Genomic DNA, 15,488 nt, shown 5'->3' with positions numbered 1-15,488 from the left:
TGCCTCTGCCTCCCAAGTGCTGGGATTAAAGGCATGCGCCACCACGCCCGGCGTGTGTGTTTTTTACTCGTTCTTTTTCTCCCCCTCTCCTCCCCCCTCCTTCCCTACCCTCTCTCCTTCCCCCTTCCTTTCCTTATCCCCTCCCTCCCTTCCTCCTTCCCTTCTTCCTTCTTTCCTTCCTTCTGTATGGGTATTTTCCCAGCATCTATGTCTGTGTACCACATGCATGTCTAGTACCCACAGGGAGTGCTAGATATCGAACCTTGGTTCTCTTTACTGCTGAGTCATCTCTTCAGTCTCTTGTAATGTTGTTTTCAGCTTTGATATTACAGTAATACTGACTGGGAAATGTTCTTTAATATTTTTTTCTCTTTATTTTTTGTAAATATTTAATATTGATTCAACTTTCTCCTAATTATATATTTATTCCAATCTTCTGTTTCTTCATGATTTAATATTGATAGGTTTTATACATTTCCTGGAATTTATCTGGTTTATTCACTTGGTCAGTATGCAATTGTTTGCAGTGCCTTCACCCCCATAACCCCTTTATTGCTGTAGAACCCGTGGCAGTGGCTTATTACTATAGAACCTGTGGCAGTGCCTTATTGCTGTAGAACCTGTGGCAGTGCCTTATTGCTATAGAACCTGTGGCAGTGCCTTATTGCTATAGAACCTGTGACAGTGCCTTATTGCTATAGAACCTGTGGCGGTGCCCTGCCTTCCATTTATGGTTTTACTAACTTCAGTTTTCTTGTACATGTAGCTAAAACTTTGCTAGTTTTGTTGATATTGTCAAAGAAGTGTCTTGGCTTTCCTTGGATTTTCTCTTGTTTTCCTATTCTGTGTCATTGGCTTACTCTAATAATTGCATTTCCTTCTGAGAGCCTTGGATTTAGTTTGTTCTTTTCTTTCTAGTTCTTTAGATTGTAAAGTTATATTGTCGGCTTGAGCTTTTATAGCTATTATAGGTATAAATTTCCCTCTCTGTAGCTACTCTATGACTCATAAATTTGTGTTTTCCTTTCCTAATTTACTTACATTTTTTTTGATTTATGAGTTGTTTAAAGGAACATTGATCAATTTCTACATTTTATGAATTTTGCAGTTTTATTAATTTTTTCTGATTTCTAATTTCATTATATTACGATCAAAGAAAATACTTTATATACTATTTTTTTAAACATCTATTGTGTCTGAGTTTGCCACATAAATAACACACATGCTACAATGGACCCTTGAGACACTTAAGAGGGACAGTAGGTGCTGTGCAGATATCTCTGGAGGACACGAGGCTAGAAACTCAGTCCAGTAGAAACTCAGCATCAACATAAACCAGAATCTACAAGTTGAACTGATCCTCCCATCCTTTGGTGTATATGACTAGCAATTTCCAGTTTTCAAGGACCTAGAAAAGGAACTAAAATAACTCTTTTCCTTCATTCCAAGCCCCTTTCTTTTCTACACATTTGGGAGGTATCATTACACAGGCATAGTTGACTATGTATAGGGAGGTAACAAAACTTATTTCCAATACTTTGTCCTCCCCAGAAGTTTGAAACTAGGACTGAAAGTTTGAAATTTCCAGTCACTTATTATTTCCATTGACTAGTCTCCTTCCTGAAGCTGTTGGAAGTTCTCCTCCAAGCCCCATCCCTTGAGTGATGTCAGTATGTAAAAGACAATACATTTCAGAGGTTTCAGGAGTGTTGGCTAAGTGCTATACATAAAGACCAGATAGGCATTTTATTATACCTCAACTGTGTTATTGCCTCAAATGCTGTACAGTGAATCTTACTGAATATTTTTGCACGTAAATGTGACATTAAAGTTCTTGTATAGGTAGGTTTTTTAATACTTTTATGAAACATTCATTAAAGTGAATAAAGAATTAATCTTAAGAATTTAAATTTTTCTTGTTTTGTCAGAGATCTTTTTTTCCCCTCTATATAGTTTGGCTTGGATAGATGTGGAACAACAGACTGATTATTAAAGCAAAGCAAATAGTAAATTCACTTGGGAAGATTGTAATGTGCTGTATGTGAATACTCTGCAAAGAGAGCAGGCGACCACAAAGGCTTGTTTCTTCTTTTTCAGTATTTATATGCTTGAAAAGTGTGGGCAGGAGGTTCTGGGGAAGCGTGATTTTGCTTGCAGGAGACATTTAGCAGTATCACTGCTGGGAGGTGAGGATTGATGCTGGTGTCTCTAGATGCCACTTGAGATGCTGAGAACTCCTCTTCTTAAATTATGTAGTCTCAAATGTCAATTATATTAAGGTTGAAGAACTCTGTCATATACCAGTTTGGGAATTGGCAGTAGTTAGCAGGTTTAGTTAAAGTCACTAAGCTTATGACTAGTTCTTCAGCCCTAAAACCTTACCCACTTGATGGGTAAGTGTTTTGATCTATATGAAGAAAAGAGGCTCTCTTTTCTTTAAATTAGTGTGTTTTAAAAAAAAAATTAAGATTTATTTATTTTATGTAAGTACTCTGTCTACATGAACACCAGAAGAGGGCATCAGATCTCATTATAGATGGTTGTGAGCCACCATATAGTTGGTGGGAATTGAACTCAGGACCTCAGGAAGAGCAGCTAGTACTCTTAACTGCTGAGCCATTGTGGTCTTTTATTTTCTTGAGGGGAGGGAAGCATGTGTCACAGTTTACTTATAGAAATCAGGGACAGCTTGTGGTGTTGGTTCTCTCCTTCTTCCACCATGTGGGTCCTGGGGTTTGAACTTAGGTCATCTGGTTTGGCAGTAGCAGCATTTACCTGCTACTATCATCTCTCTGGCCTGAGAAATGCTTTTTATACCTGTTCCCCACCAACATGTTGAGAAAGTATACTTTAACTGCTAAAATTACCTAAATGTGGTAGTTAGCTAATCTAGTCTGCAATTTGGGGGACAAAACTATAAAATCTTTGTTTTGTTTTGTAGTCCTAAGTTTTCAGAGTTTCATTGAAGATGTATATCTAAAATAGAAGGATTTCTGAGCCTATATAGGTATGGTGACTCAAGCCTGGAGTTCCAGCACTCAGGAGGTACAGCCAGGGTTGCTGTGACTTCTAGGCCAGCTCAGCCTTCAGAGTTTTTCTAGTTTTCACATTTACTATGTAGGTCCAGTGTTTATCTTTAGGATCTTTTTATTACTACACTCTATTTATTTAGTGTGCATATGCAGGCATGTGGAGCTCAGAGAATAGATTTTGGGAGTTGATTCTCTCTCTAGTATTTGAGTTCAGAGACTGAACTCAGGTCCCTGGTCTTGGGAACACATGTCTGTCCACAGAGCCAGTCTCCCAGCCTCATCTTCAGGGCATTTTTCTTAGTCTAGAGGGATTTGATTTTTCAGGTGTATCTTCATTTTCCCATGCCCTTTCATTTTAATATATAAATGAGTAGTCATCCTATGGATTGTACAACACTGATGGATTATTAAAGTTACCCAAGGTACTGAATACTTTATTTATTTATTTATTTATTTATTGGGTTTTTCGAGACAGGGTTTCTCTGTATAGCCCTGGCTGTCCTAGAACTCACTTTGTAGACCAGGCTGGCCTCGAACTCAGAAATCCGCCTGCCTCTGCCTCCCAAGTGCTGGGATTAAAGGCGTGTGCCACCACACCTGGCACTGAATACATTCTTAATTTAGGGAACTAAATGTAGCTACTGGATAATGAAAAAGAATTGTTCAGCCTATGCTTTCAGCATAACTTTAACTTGTGATTTCATGTATTATTTTTCTTTCTTTCTAACAGGCATTCAAGGATATGCTGTATTCAGCTCAGGACCAGGCACCTTCTGTTGAAGGTAAGTTGAATTAACTCAGTCATAGAATAGGTTTATTTTTAAGGAAAAATATTTTAAACACCAGGCTATGAAATGAATACTGTATGTCTTTTGGTTTTGGATTTATTTATTTATTTAAGCTTTTGTTTGTCTGCTTCACATACAGCCTTGTGATGGATCTTGTATTATATTCTTGAATCATCTGCTATTGTTTGGATATGAAGTGCCTCCCATAGGCTCATATATAAAGACTTGATCCTAGCTGGTGACACTAGTGTAGAAAGTTTTAGTAGGCTGGGCCTTATTTGGAGCAAGCAAGTCACTGGGAATGTGTCCTGGAATGACAGGCCTTGTTCTCAGACCTTTCAAGTCTTGTCAGCTAGTGTTCTGCCATGAACTGAGCTGCTATATTTCACCACATGCTGCCTGCCAGGAGCCATGCCCAGAAACAACAGAGCTAGCCAGTCACGGACTGAAGCCTCTGAGACTGGGAGCAAACTGACAAAACAAACAAACAAACGAACAAACAAACAAAAACACCCAATGAACATGTCATCTTAGAACTGTAGATCACACTGCTTTAGTCCAATGTTTTCTCTGGTGCACTTCTCCTACAGTGTTTATATCCATCCATCCATCCATCCACCCAGTCTAAGTTTATAATAGTTAGGCAACACAATTTTTCTGTTTATACAGTACATGAAGTTTAATAACAAAGTTTAAGAGAGGATCTTAGCTTCAACATTTTTTTTTAATTTATGTATTGCAGTGGTGGGGCATGCCACTGTATGCTTATACAGAGGTCACTATGTGGGTTCCAGGGATTGAATTAAGGATGTCAGACTTGGTAGTAAGTGTCTTCGCTTGCTGAGCCTTTTCACCAGCCCCTAAGCTTTGGGGGAAATATTTGGTGAAATAGATGATATATAAAAAGTACTTACATCTTCAGTTTGTTTTTCTGTTCCACACAGGCCTTAAGTTTTAGTAGAGTTAAAAACTTTGATGCCAGAGAGGAATATTTTTATCTTAAACTTGTGATTACAAGTTACATCTCAGATTCAGCAAACCTGGGTGTGGGGTGTATGTGTGTGTGTGTGTGTGTGTGTGTGTGTGTGTGTGTGTGTGTGTATTATAGATTGTGAGCCATATCCTAGTGATTCTCCTTCCTGAACACTAGGATTATAAGCATTACACACATCTGGTCATATTAAAAAATGTTTTTTTTAATAGTACCTAATGAACAATTATTTTTAAAATGCTTATTGAGGGTATAAATAATAACTGTACTATGTTATTTAGATATGTTAAATGTTTGAGGCTTATTGCTAAGATTAAAGAACATTTATAAAATTTCTGTTTATCTGTTCTCCAAATGCAACCTTTGAAGTCTGATCTGGCACTAGAGCAAGCTTTTAATAAGTATTATAAGGAGTTATATAACTGTAACTACCCCAAATATCAAAAACAGTAAAAGCTGGAGAAATTGAGTAAATTATGGACTTTGGCTGATAATAATGTACCATTATTACTGACTGTGGTCAAGTGTTATATAAACTGACAGGGAATGTGTGGAAGTGTATGGGGCTGCTCTATATACTCTTTGTCACTTTTTGGTAAATTCAAAACTATTCTGAAGTGAAAATGTTATTTTAAAAGAAAATAGATACCATAAGGTTTTATACAGCTGCTAGAGGCTAAATGTAGATTCAGTGCTAAGATTTTCTAGAGTTCCAAGGAGAGGGCAGAAGAGAAAATAATTTCAAAGTGTGCATGAGAGGGCCATGGAAATGGCTTTCTGAATCAAGGAACTCACTATGCAAACCAGGCAACCTGAGTCTGGTTCCTGGAACCCTGTTAGGGTGAAAGGAAAGAACAAACTCTATAGAGTTGCTCTCTGTCCTTCACACATGTGCTGTAGTGTGTGCTGCTACACACACACACGCACACGCACACGCACACGCACACACACACACACACACGTGTCATGCACACATCCAATATGAATTTGTTTTAATTTTAAATGTGTATGAGACAGATACATATTAGTTCCTCAGGAAAGGTCAACTTGGAGCAAGAAATAAAAGAAAAAACTTCCTTTCACTTCTATGAAGAGTGCTTGGTTTGTGTGGTCTCTAACAGCAGTTTCACAGAAAGTACAAGACACTGAGTTTAACAAGGGTGCTTCCTGTGACCCAAGAATGCAGTCTAAACATTTATTACTATGACCTACAAGTCTCCTGTCTGGTTCTGAGTTGATTTCACCTCCTGTATCCTCTACTTGCTTGCTGGCTCCAGTTATGTTGCCTGCATCTCTCTGTAACTAAATCTGGCAAAGCTTATATTAGTATTAGAGCTTTGTTCTCTATCCCTTTCTTGAACCATAAATGAGTCTTCCAAGTGACCTTCTGAATGTCAAATTTAAAATAACCTTTCACTTCTGTTATCTTACACTATCCCGTTTTGTTTATTGCTTTCCATTGTCATTATCTAATATTTTGTGGATGTTTTGTTCTATTTTGTTTTGTGGAAACAAGGTCTCAATATGCTGTCTAGGCTGCCTTTGAACTCAGAACCCTCCCATCTTAGCTGCAATTTCAAGTATGAGCCACCATGCCTATATTCAAAAGAATACAAGTCTTTTGAGATCAAGATTTTTTTTTTTACTGTTTTTTACCTAGTATTCAAAATACACATTACTTTTATACATTTCCTTGATTCATGAATGAGTAGGAATAAATGAGTTCTTACCTTCAATTTATATGAAGCCAAACTATTGTTATTGGGGGAGAACAAAAAAACCTAGCTTGCTTCTTTATGTAGTGGTTGTTTATTGTTTTGTTTTCCTTTTATTCTCCTTTAGAATATAACATCTCACCTGCTGGCTAGGTAGATGATCAGACATTTTGTTGTTAGTGTTTTATAATGTTGACATTATAATGTCAGAAAATATTGTCTGATGTGACAAGTAGCTTTCTTTAAAATTAGTAAAGCACATAAAACAAGATCCTAATTTTAAAGTTTTGTGACATTGTATTGCTTTGCTGCCCAAGGCATGACAGGTTATTGAGACTGTATTTTCTCTGCAGGACACTAAGCTGCTTTTGTGTTTTTACTTGCTTGGTATGTCTCCTTTCAAACATATGTGACAGGTAGTAAGGGTTTGAAAGCTCACATGTGAATTGTTAGTTCTGTTTGTTTTGTTTTTTTGCATTTGTTTACTCAGTCTATAGTTAAAAATTTAAATGATGTTGAATTAAGATGGAAAGAATGGTGGCTTTTCTTCACACTGTTTTGTAATGCATTCCTCTTGGTAGAAACATACTTAGCCAACCTTAGCTAAATACAGCTAGTTCATTTATAACTGTATGACTTGATGTAAGTCACTGTTTACGAGATAGACTTTTCTGTTTTTCCACCCCTTTTTTCTTTAATCTCACCACTTTCCCTCCAGTCTTATTCATGGGTTTTGTTGGAACATTTCACTTTCGATTTGCTTATTTTTGATTAGCAGATGTGTTACAGTTTCCCTAAGCTCCTTAGGATTGAGCTCTTACTGGTATTGAAGATAAAAGTGTGCTTGTAAATAATTCATTTTGATTATCTGCTTGAATGAACAGAGTCCACTTCAGGCATTTTCTTGTGTCTCACCTCTGTCCCTAGATCTTTGTTGTTTTGAACAGATGTGAGTCCTTTTTCCTTCTGAATATTGGACTGCATTTCTAAAATTCATGAAGTAGTTTCTGCACGTGTAGGGTTACTATCAAGTGTATATTCATAGTATATTACGTTTCATGATGTTTATAATCTAGTCTCATAGTCTCCATTTCCCTTTTTCTTAGGTTGTCTTATTATATCTGGAAATTATTTCATAGTTTTATGACCTAAAAATAAAATCTTTTGCATTTATGAAAGAAAGCTGCATTAATCTGTTACCTTTTAAGCTGGTAGCTACAAAGAGTAGTTTTGGTTGGTGTTATTTTGTCATTATGTTTTCAAACATCCTTTTGCTTTTGATGAATTTGTTGAATGAGAAGATAAACCATGGAGTGGTAATGGAATGCTCAGATTATTTCTAGCAACTTTGAGAGCTGTAAAGAAATAAATGATTAAGAATTGGAAATTGAGATAAGAGCCAAACCATCTATTATTATTTCTTTAAAGATTTAAAAAAAAATCTTTTACTAATTTCTGTTAGAAAGGACATAAAGTCCTGATTGATACTCTGAGTCATGAAGTAGAATTTAGGGTATTTCTCATTTATCCTTATTTCATATTTATATTGGAAAATGGCTACATGTTCATTTTATTTACACTGTGAAGTGACAGCTTCCAGGTGAAAATGGTTATTCCCTAGAAAGCTGGACTTGTATGTTCTTGGAAGATGCCACCAACCTCAGTGTGTTTCAATAATAAAGTGCATTCAAAGAACAAATAGCATTACTGTTCCAGCAGAAGGAATAGCTACAGAAATATGCATAGAAAGTGAATTAGAGATAATTTAATGCTCATTCTTAGACATTAGCTAATCATATAAAATAGTTAACAGAATTCTATTTTAAAAATAAATGCAACTGAATAGACTATAGATGGGATGCAAGAGGAAATAAAATGTTTCTGGTGCAGATTTTTAATTTTGGTGATCCTGCAGAGTAAAGACTCTGAGGATAACATGCAGAGTCACTGTTAATCACACAGTGCTGTTTTCTCACTTACAGTAGCAGAACAGACAACGTGAAAGACGTACTTGCATGTAGGACAAGTCACTTAGAAAAATATAGTGAATGAATGGAACTTCTACTGTGTGATAAGAATATTACAAGCACCATCTGTTGTCCATCAGTACAAAATTTATGTTAAAAAAATTATCCAGAGCTGACAAGATGTCTCAGCAGGTGCTGTGTTGCCCTCATGACCTGTTTGGTCTCCATAATCCATATAAAGGTTGAAGTGAGAATTTACTCCTGAAAGTTGTTCTTTGACTTCTACATACATTGCCATGGTATGTGCTTATACACCTGTGTACATACACAAACATACGTCAATAAAAATAAAAAAATTTAAAAATCTTTTAAAAATCCAAATGCTGGCTTTATCCAGAAGACTGTAGTAGTTACTTGATTGTTGATATTAGCTCTCTACTTGACAGACGTAGAATCACCTGGGAGATAGGTCTCTGGGCATGCCTGTGAATGGCTGTCTTAATTACTTCAGTAGATGTAAGAAGTCCCATCTTTGTTTGTTTGTTTTGTTTTAATTTTGAGACAAGGTCTCACTGTGTAGCCCTTGCTGTCCTGTAACTCACTATATAGATAAGGTTGGCCTTGAACTCATAGAGATCTATCTCTGCCTCCTGAGTGCTGTAATGAAAGACAAGTATCACCATGCCTGGCTGAGAAGACTCATTTTAACTGTGGACACAACCTGACTGAGCAGTCTAAGTGAAGAAAGGGAGCTGAGCCTAGATTGCTTGTACGTTCCAAGTTACTCTTGGTTCCTGATTGTGGATGTCTTGTGACCAGCTTCCTTACAAACGCTCTCTTGACAGGGGCTTCCAGGCTATGCTAGACTGTAACCACCAACAGATAGAACTGAGAACTAAATCAGGCCCTTTTCAGAGTATTTTGTCACAGTGATGGGAAAAAAACAGCAAGTTTATTTATAATTGTTACTAATTTTGAAATGTACTAAAACATTTTGACTTGTATTAATGCTTTATACATATTTATATTAAAAATTGACACATAAATTAAACCACAGCCAATACCTGATTATTTTTTTCCTCTATTTTGATAAACTTAGGTACTTTTTGACCCCATGGGATGGAAAAATCTGACACTTAGAACTATCAGTAATAGGAAGAGTAGGAAACAATTATTTAGATTCAGTTGTTTTCCTCAGTATTCTTTTTTTTTTTTTAAGATTTATTTATTATATGTAAGTACACTGTAGTTGTCTTCAGACACTCCAGAAGAGGGTGACTCCCTCTTGTTACGGATGGTTATGAGCCACCATATGGTTGGTGGGATTTGAACTCCGGACCTTCGGAAGAGCAGTCGGGTGCTCTTACCCACTGAGCCATCTCACCAGCCCCTCCTCAGTGTATTCTTAAGCACGTTCTCTATGGAGATGGCTGGGTGAGGTGGGTATCTCCTGGGATAGTAGGTATATTTTGGCATGGGTAGCACACAGGTTGGTACCTTAAAAGAGGCCACTTGCCTTCTGCAAAGTACCAGGTGGTTAGCTCTGTTTTGAAGCCTGGAGCAGTTTTTCACACCAGAGGCTAGAATGGTAATTTGTGAATTTTGGTGAGAGCCACTGTAGCAAGCCTGTAAGGTGGAGTCTTCTCTACTGCTCCACTAGAGGGACTAGTCTTTCTAGCAGCTTTTGTAACCAGTTGGTCCTGGAGTGTACTGTACCTCTGGTGGCTTTTCAGCAGTCTGCCGGGGAGAAGCCATGGTGTAAAGGCCTTCAGCCAGAGCTTGGTGAGGTAGAAAGGAAGCCCTGGCTTTAGAGAGTGGCAGTGGCTATGAACTCACCCTTCTTTTATTTAAAAATTATTTGAAGGAGGGTCATCAAATAAAGAAGGAATAAGTACAAAACATCAAGCAATGAAACAAAGGAAACAAAAAAACAGAAAAATGGGAATTATTGGTGTAGTCAGTACTATAGAGAAAATGTTAACATTCCAGGCACATATATGTGATAGCTTCAGGTAAAACGTTCTGTGCAAGTGCTGACAAACTGCTCCCTGCTCATAACTCCATGCCTTGTTACACCTTTCTTGATGTCCCTTCTTCACTAAACATCCATGGTATCTGTACCCGAAGGAAACAAAGGAGCCCGAAGATCTCCCCTTAAGCCCTGATAACTCTGAGCGTTTACAACTGAAGGTTTATGGTGAGTGCAGGACATTTCCTCAAAATAATTGGTTATCAAACTTTAAAACTCATTTAGTAGAACTTATTTTTAAAGAGTAAAACTTAGAAGTAGATCTTTCAAAAATAATTTATTTTGGCTGCTGTATAGTTTACCACAAACTGGACAGCTTAAAACAACAGACATTTATTCTCTCTTAGTTCTGGAAGTTACACACACATGATAATTCAGAGTTCTCCTCTCTTGCTTTGTACTGTTAGTATTTATGACAGTAGCCTAGCACTAGCTCCATTGAAGAGGTACAGAGTGGCTCTAGTGTAGTGAGCCTATAGTCACTAGAGTTCTAGGAAGACAAACTTACCTCTCAGTGGCTTGTCTAAGAATGTAGTCTAATTGTTTCTTTGTGCTTATTTATAATTTAAAAAATAATTTTAGCTATCTACCATTTTCCCCAAATTAACAGTGAAATATTTTATTTTTAAAGTATTTTAACAAATCCATATATCTAAGCATATGTATGTTTTGGTCCAGTGTGGTTTTATGCTTATTAATTATCACATTTTCATCCTTTGCCATTGGGAGTCTCTTTTATTTGATTTCCAAAGAGCTTTTGATATAATCCTACAGTCTTCCATAGCCTTTCCATATGATATGATAAACTGATCACACATAATTCTAGTCTGGGACCCAGATCTTGTCATTTTATCATGGTTTCTTAGCTCTTTCAGTGGCTTCCAGGAAGGTTTTCTTTGTTTAGAAACTGTGTCATGGGTATGTATATCACTGCTGCTGGGCTATTCATTAGAATGAATACTTGCATATATACCTGAAAACATGCAAAGATAAATACATGTGTATCTGTTTAAAAAACAAAATACTTTATTTGTTAAATGTTAGATTTTTTTAGTAAGACTACTTTGGATTGAAAAAGTGTGATTCAATTGAAATGTGACTTTTTTTTTTTTTAGATTGGATAATATTGTCAAGCATAGCAACTACAAGCACAGTTCTTTAGGACTGGAGTCTTGAGGATGGGGAATATATATTGATTAAAATTTCATTTTCTTAGTCATAGGGTGAGAGGTGAAACATTGTTTATCACCTAGGAGATTGAGTGGCAATTTGTGGCTCCTGATGAGAAACTGACCTGCTCTATGCTTGTTACAAGAGGTGCAGTCAGTGGGACTGGAAAGGGAAATTGAATTTATATTGGTGTGTTATTACATGTAATTAATTTTACATATACAGCACAGGCACACAAACCTTTCTCCAGGTTGAAATATCTATGCTCTGACTTAGTGTGATAAATATATTTTAGAATTCTGTTCTTCTGTAATCATTGTGCAACTTTAGAATATGAAGTTTTTATTAAGTTTTCTATAAAGAAATTATAATAAGAAAAAAATAACTGGTTGTGTTCATTTCTTTTCACAAAAGATTCATATTGTAAAATGCATTTTTTCTTTTTTGTTTTTTTTTTGTTTTTCGAGACAGGGTTTCTCTGTATAGCCCTGGCTATCCTGGAACTCACTCTGTAGACCAGGCTGGCCTCGAACTCAGAAATCCGCCTGCCTCTGCCTCCTGAGTCGGCTAAAATGCATTATTTTTATATTTTTGTTTTTTCTGTAAGAACTAAAATGTACAGATCCCTTGTGTTAGTAAAATATGTTGTCATCATTTAAGATTATAGCTACTTTTCATTTAAAACAATGTGATGATTCACTTATGATGTGGGAAATAAGTTAAGAGAATAACGTTATGACAGAAAGAATCAAGAATACAAAAATAATATTGTATATTAGAAAGATACCTTCCTGGGAATTTTATCCAGTGACTACAACATCACCTCATCCGTATGAGTGGAGTAGTAAGAAAATGCTTAGTGGAGGAGGTGGACTTTCACTCAGATCTTGAAGCCTAGCTAACATTTTTACACAGCTATAAGAGAGGGCGTTCTAGGCACAGAGATAGACACCAAACAAAAACCACTTTATTAGCACTTTGGGATACTGAGTCAGGAAGATTGTGAGTTCAAGGTCAAACCTCAGCTGGACTGTCTCAAAAACAATTGTAATTAAGAAGCAAGTTACTAACATAACAAAACAAAACAAAACAAAAATTACTGTAGGGACAGTAATTAATAACAGTGGAACTTGTCAAATCATTTTGTTGCCTGGCATATTAACTTTGTCTTTATGCTGTTGTATCTTGTTAAACAGATTTGTATTTATGTAGAAATAATTGTCCTTTTGGCAAAGTTAGTATAGTCGTTGGCCTCTGTATTCCTTTCACATGTACTGTGGATGTAGTCAGCACCGCAGTTGGGATCTTTGGCTAAACTAATTACTTTGCATTTTTATTATTCACGCATGCTCAGTTCTGTCTTATAGAATGTGCTTTCTCAAGAAATGCTACCAGCAACTCCTACTCCTTTACGACCCTGCTAAAAGTCCTGCCCTTTTTGTCATTAAGGAGTTTATGGTGACCTGTATCACCATATATGTTTTAATGTAGCTTGTGTTATGTAATGTGTAGCTAAAGCAGAAAAATGAATGAAATTACAGTGTACAGTTACATGTAGTGGCCCAGAAATGGAGGCAGGAGGATCCTGATTTGAAGCCAGCCTGGGCTATGGTAAATTGAAACTTAGCCTGGTGCTACATCCACGACTCTGTCTAACCTAGCTTTCCCTCAAAAAAATGTTCAGGTTAGTACAATAACTGACACAGTCTCATGTCATCCACATCACACTGATCTCTAAACAAAGTGCCTGGTGAAGCCTGGGGAACTGCAAACCATTGCCCAAACTTTTAGATTAGGCTATCTCAGAGGAAAGTCTTTATAGATAATACTACATGAGCATGTGTGCAAGAATGCGTGCATGCGTGTGCATGTGCGTGTATGTGTTGGTTTTCCAAGACAGGGTTTCTCTGTGTAGCCCTGGCTATCCTGGTATTCTATCTGTAGACCAGGCTGGTCTAAAACTCAGCAGTCTGCCTGCCTCTGCTTCCTGAGTACTGGAATTAAAGGCATGCGCCTCCACTGCCTGGTATTTGTATGTCTTTAAGTACATAAGGAAACATGTGAGTGGTCAGTTATGATAAATCAAACATTATGGAGGAAAATAGAGATTTGGTAATACAAATAGATAAAATAATGAAAAGTGGTAAAGTAATCTTTCTGCTGCTCCATGGTGAGAGAGTAAGAGGTAGGAAGCACTCAGTGATGTTATCCACATACATAGTGCTGTCCACACAAAGCTGACCTAGCTTTGACCAATAGCAAGCGATGCCTGGCATTTTGCAAAAGCCGCATAGTGGATTGGCTTGTGTTTTTGGCACCTGTTGCCCATGTTTACATGAATGTTATTTGCCTGACTCCCCGGGAAGTATGTCAGCTTATTGCATGTGACTGACTGTAATTTAAATTTCATTATACTTCCTTTGGCTTGTGTTATTGAGGCCATAGTAGCTGTCAGCTAATTAATTTTGTTGATCAGCAAGGCTTCTGATGGGATTTAGATCTTTTGTTCCAAGACTAATAATGACCCTGGCCTCTCAGACCTTTTGTTCTGGGAGTCAAGTTTTAGTTCTAGAGGACCACAACTTTTTTTTTCTTGTGATAAATGTAAGGCAGTAAGGGGTGAGACTAAGGAGTTGTTAGCGAGCTTGCTGTTATCAAGTTCTTAGAATGCACTTGCCTTACAGAAGATGATTCAGTGTTCAGTGTGGGGTTTTAATTTAACGTTACAGGTATTATTAGTAGTACTTGGGTTTCAAATTCATTTTGTATTTCTTGGCTATCACTTTGAAAAGTAATACTTTTGTTCCATAAGCTCCTAGAAATGAATATGGGCACATGATGGATGGGTGATGTTGGCGTTCATGTTTTTATATGCATTAAGGAGTTTCTGTTCGTGCTTTGTTGGAGTTTTCATCAGCACTATATGTTAGACATACTCAAATGTTTTCCTTGTACTTAATTGGGACAGTCTTAAGTATTTTTTTCTTTTTTAAAATATGAATTAAATGTATTGATGTATCTTTATTTTTCTTCTAAATTCTTTATTTTCATTTGATTTAGGTTTGGGATAGGATAGGATAGTGATTAAAAGCTGTTCAGGAGATGGGCATGGTGGTACATGACTTTAATCCCAGCACTCTGGAGGCAGAGGCAGGAGGGTCTCTGTGAGTTTGAGGCCAACTTGGTCTACAGAGTGAGTTCCAGGACAGCCAGGGCTATACAGAAAAACCCTGTCTCAAACAAACAAACAAACAAACCAAAAATCAAATAAACAAAAACTGTCCAGAGCTGTGGTGTGGTGAAGATCTTAGTAATCTCAGCATTTGGGAAGCTGAGGCAGGAGAGTTTAAGGATAGCCTGTTTGATATAGTAAGACCCAGTCTCAATGAAATTTAAAAAAAGAAAGAAAGAAAGAAAAAGAGGGGAAAAATGCTTTCTGGGGGGATAGAGGGGACACGGGGGGGATAGAGAAGGGTAGAGGGGACAGAGAGGAATCAGGAAGAACCCCTGACACCTGGAGATGCAGAATCGCTTCTCAGAAGTTCCTGGGCTCTAGAGGCTTAGTCTTGCCTAAGGGAGAGCATTTCTAACAGGTTTTGGGACTGTCAGTGTGTAGAGCAAGTCAGACGGCCATTCATCTTCTTGTTAAGTATTATCTCTTTATCTAGGAGGTCACAAAGGTTGGGATATAGGTGAACAGAACCGAGGTTTGAAGACTGATAAGATTCAAGTTCTTGTTGACAGGTCTTTTGCCTTACAGAAGCTTTGTAATTTTATGAGGTCTCATTTGTCAATT

General features: G+C 37.1%; 1 protein-coding gene across 1 annotated transcript in view; it reads left to right on the top strand.

The window, feature by feature from the left end:
* Window positions 1–15,488, top strand: part of Xpr1 (xenotropic and polytropic retrovirus receptor 1) — a 174,818-nt gene that overhangs the window by 28,346 nt on the left and 130,984 nt on the right. The window contains exon 2 of the mRNA XM_021197505.2: window positions 3,763–3,814. Coding sequence (XP_021053164.1) covers window positions 3,763–3,814 — 52 coding nt within the window. The remainder of the gene's footprint in view (window positions 1–3,762; window positions 3,815–15,488) is intronic.

The sequence above is a fragment of the Mus pahari genome, chromosome 5 (genome assembly GCF_900095145.1).
Source record: "Mus pahari chromosome 5, PAHARI_EIJ_v1.1, whole genome shotgun sequence".
NCBI classification, from domain to species: Eukaryota; Metazoa; Chordata; class Mammalia; order Rodentia; family Muridae; genus Mus; species Mus pahari.
The sequence above is the reverse complement of the archived record's forward strand: the minus strand, read 5'-3'. Positions and strand labels throughout refer to the sequence as shown.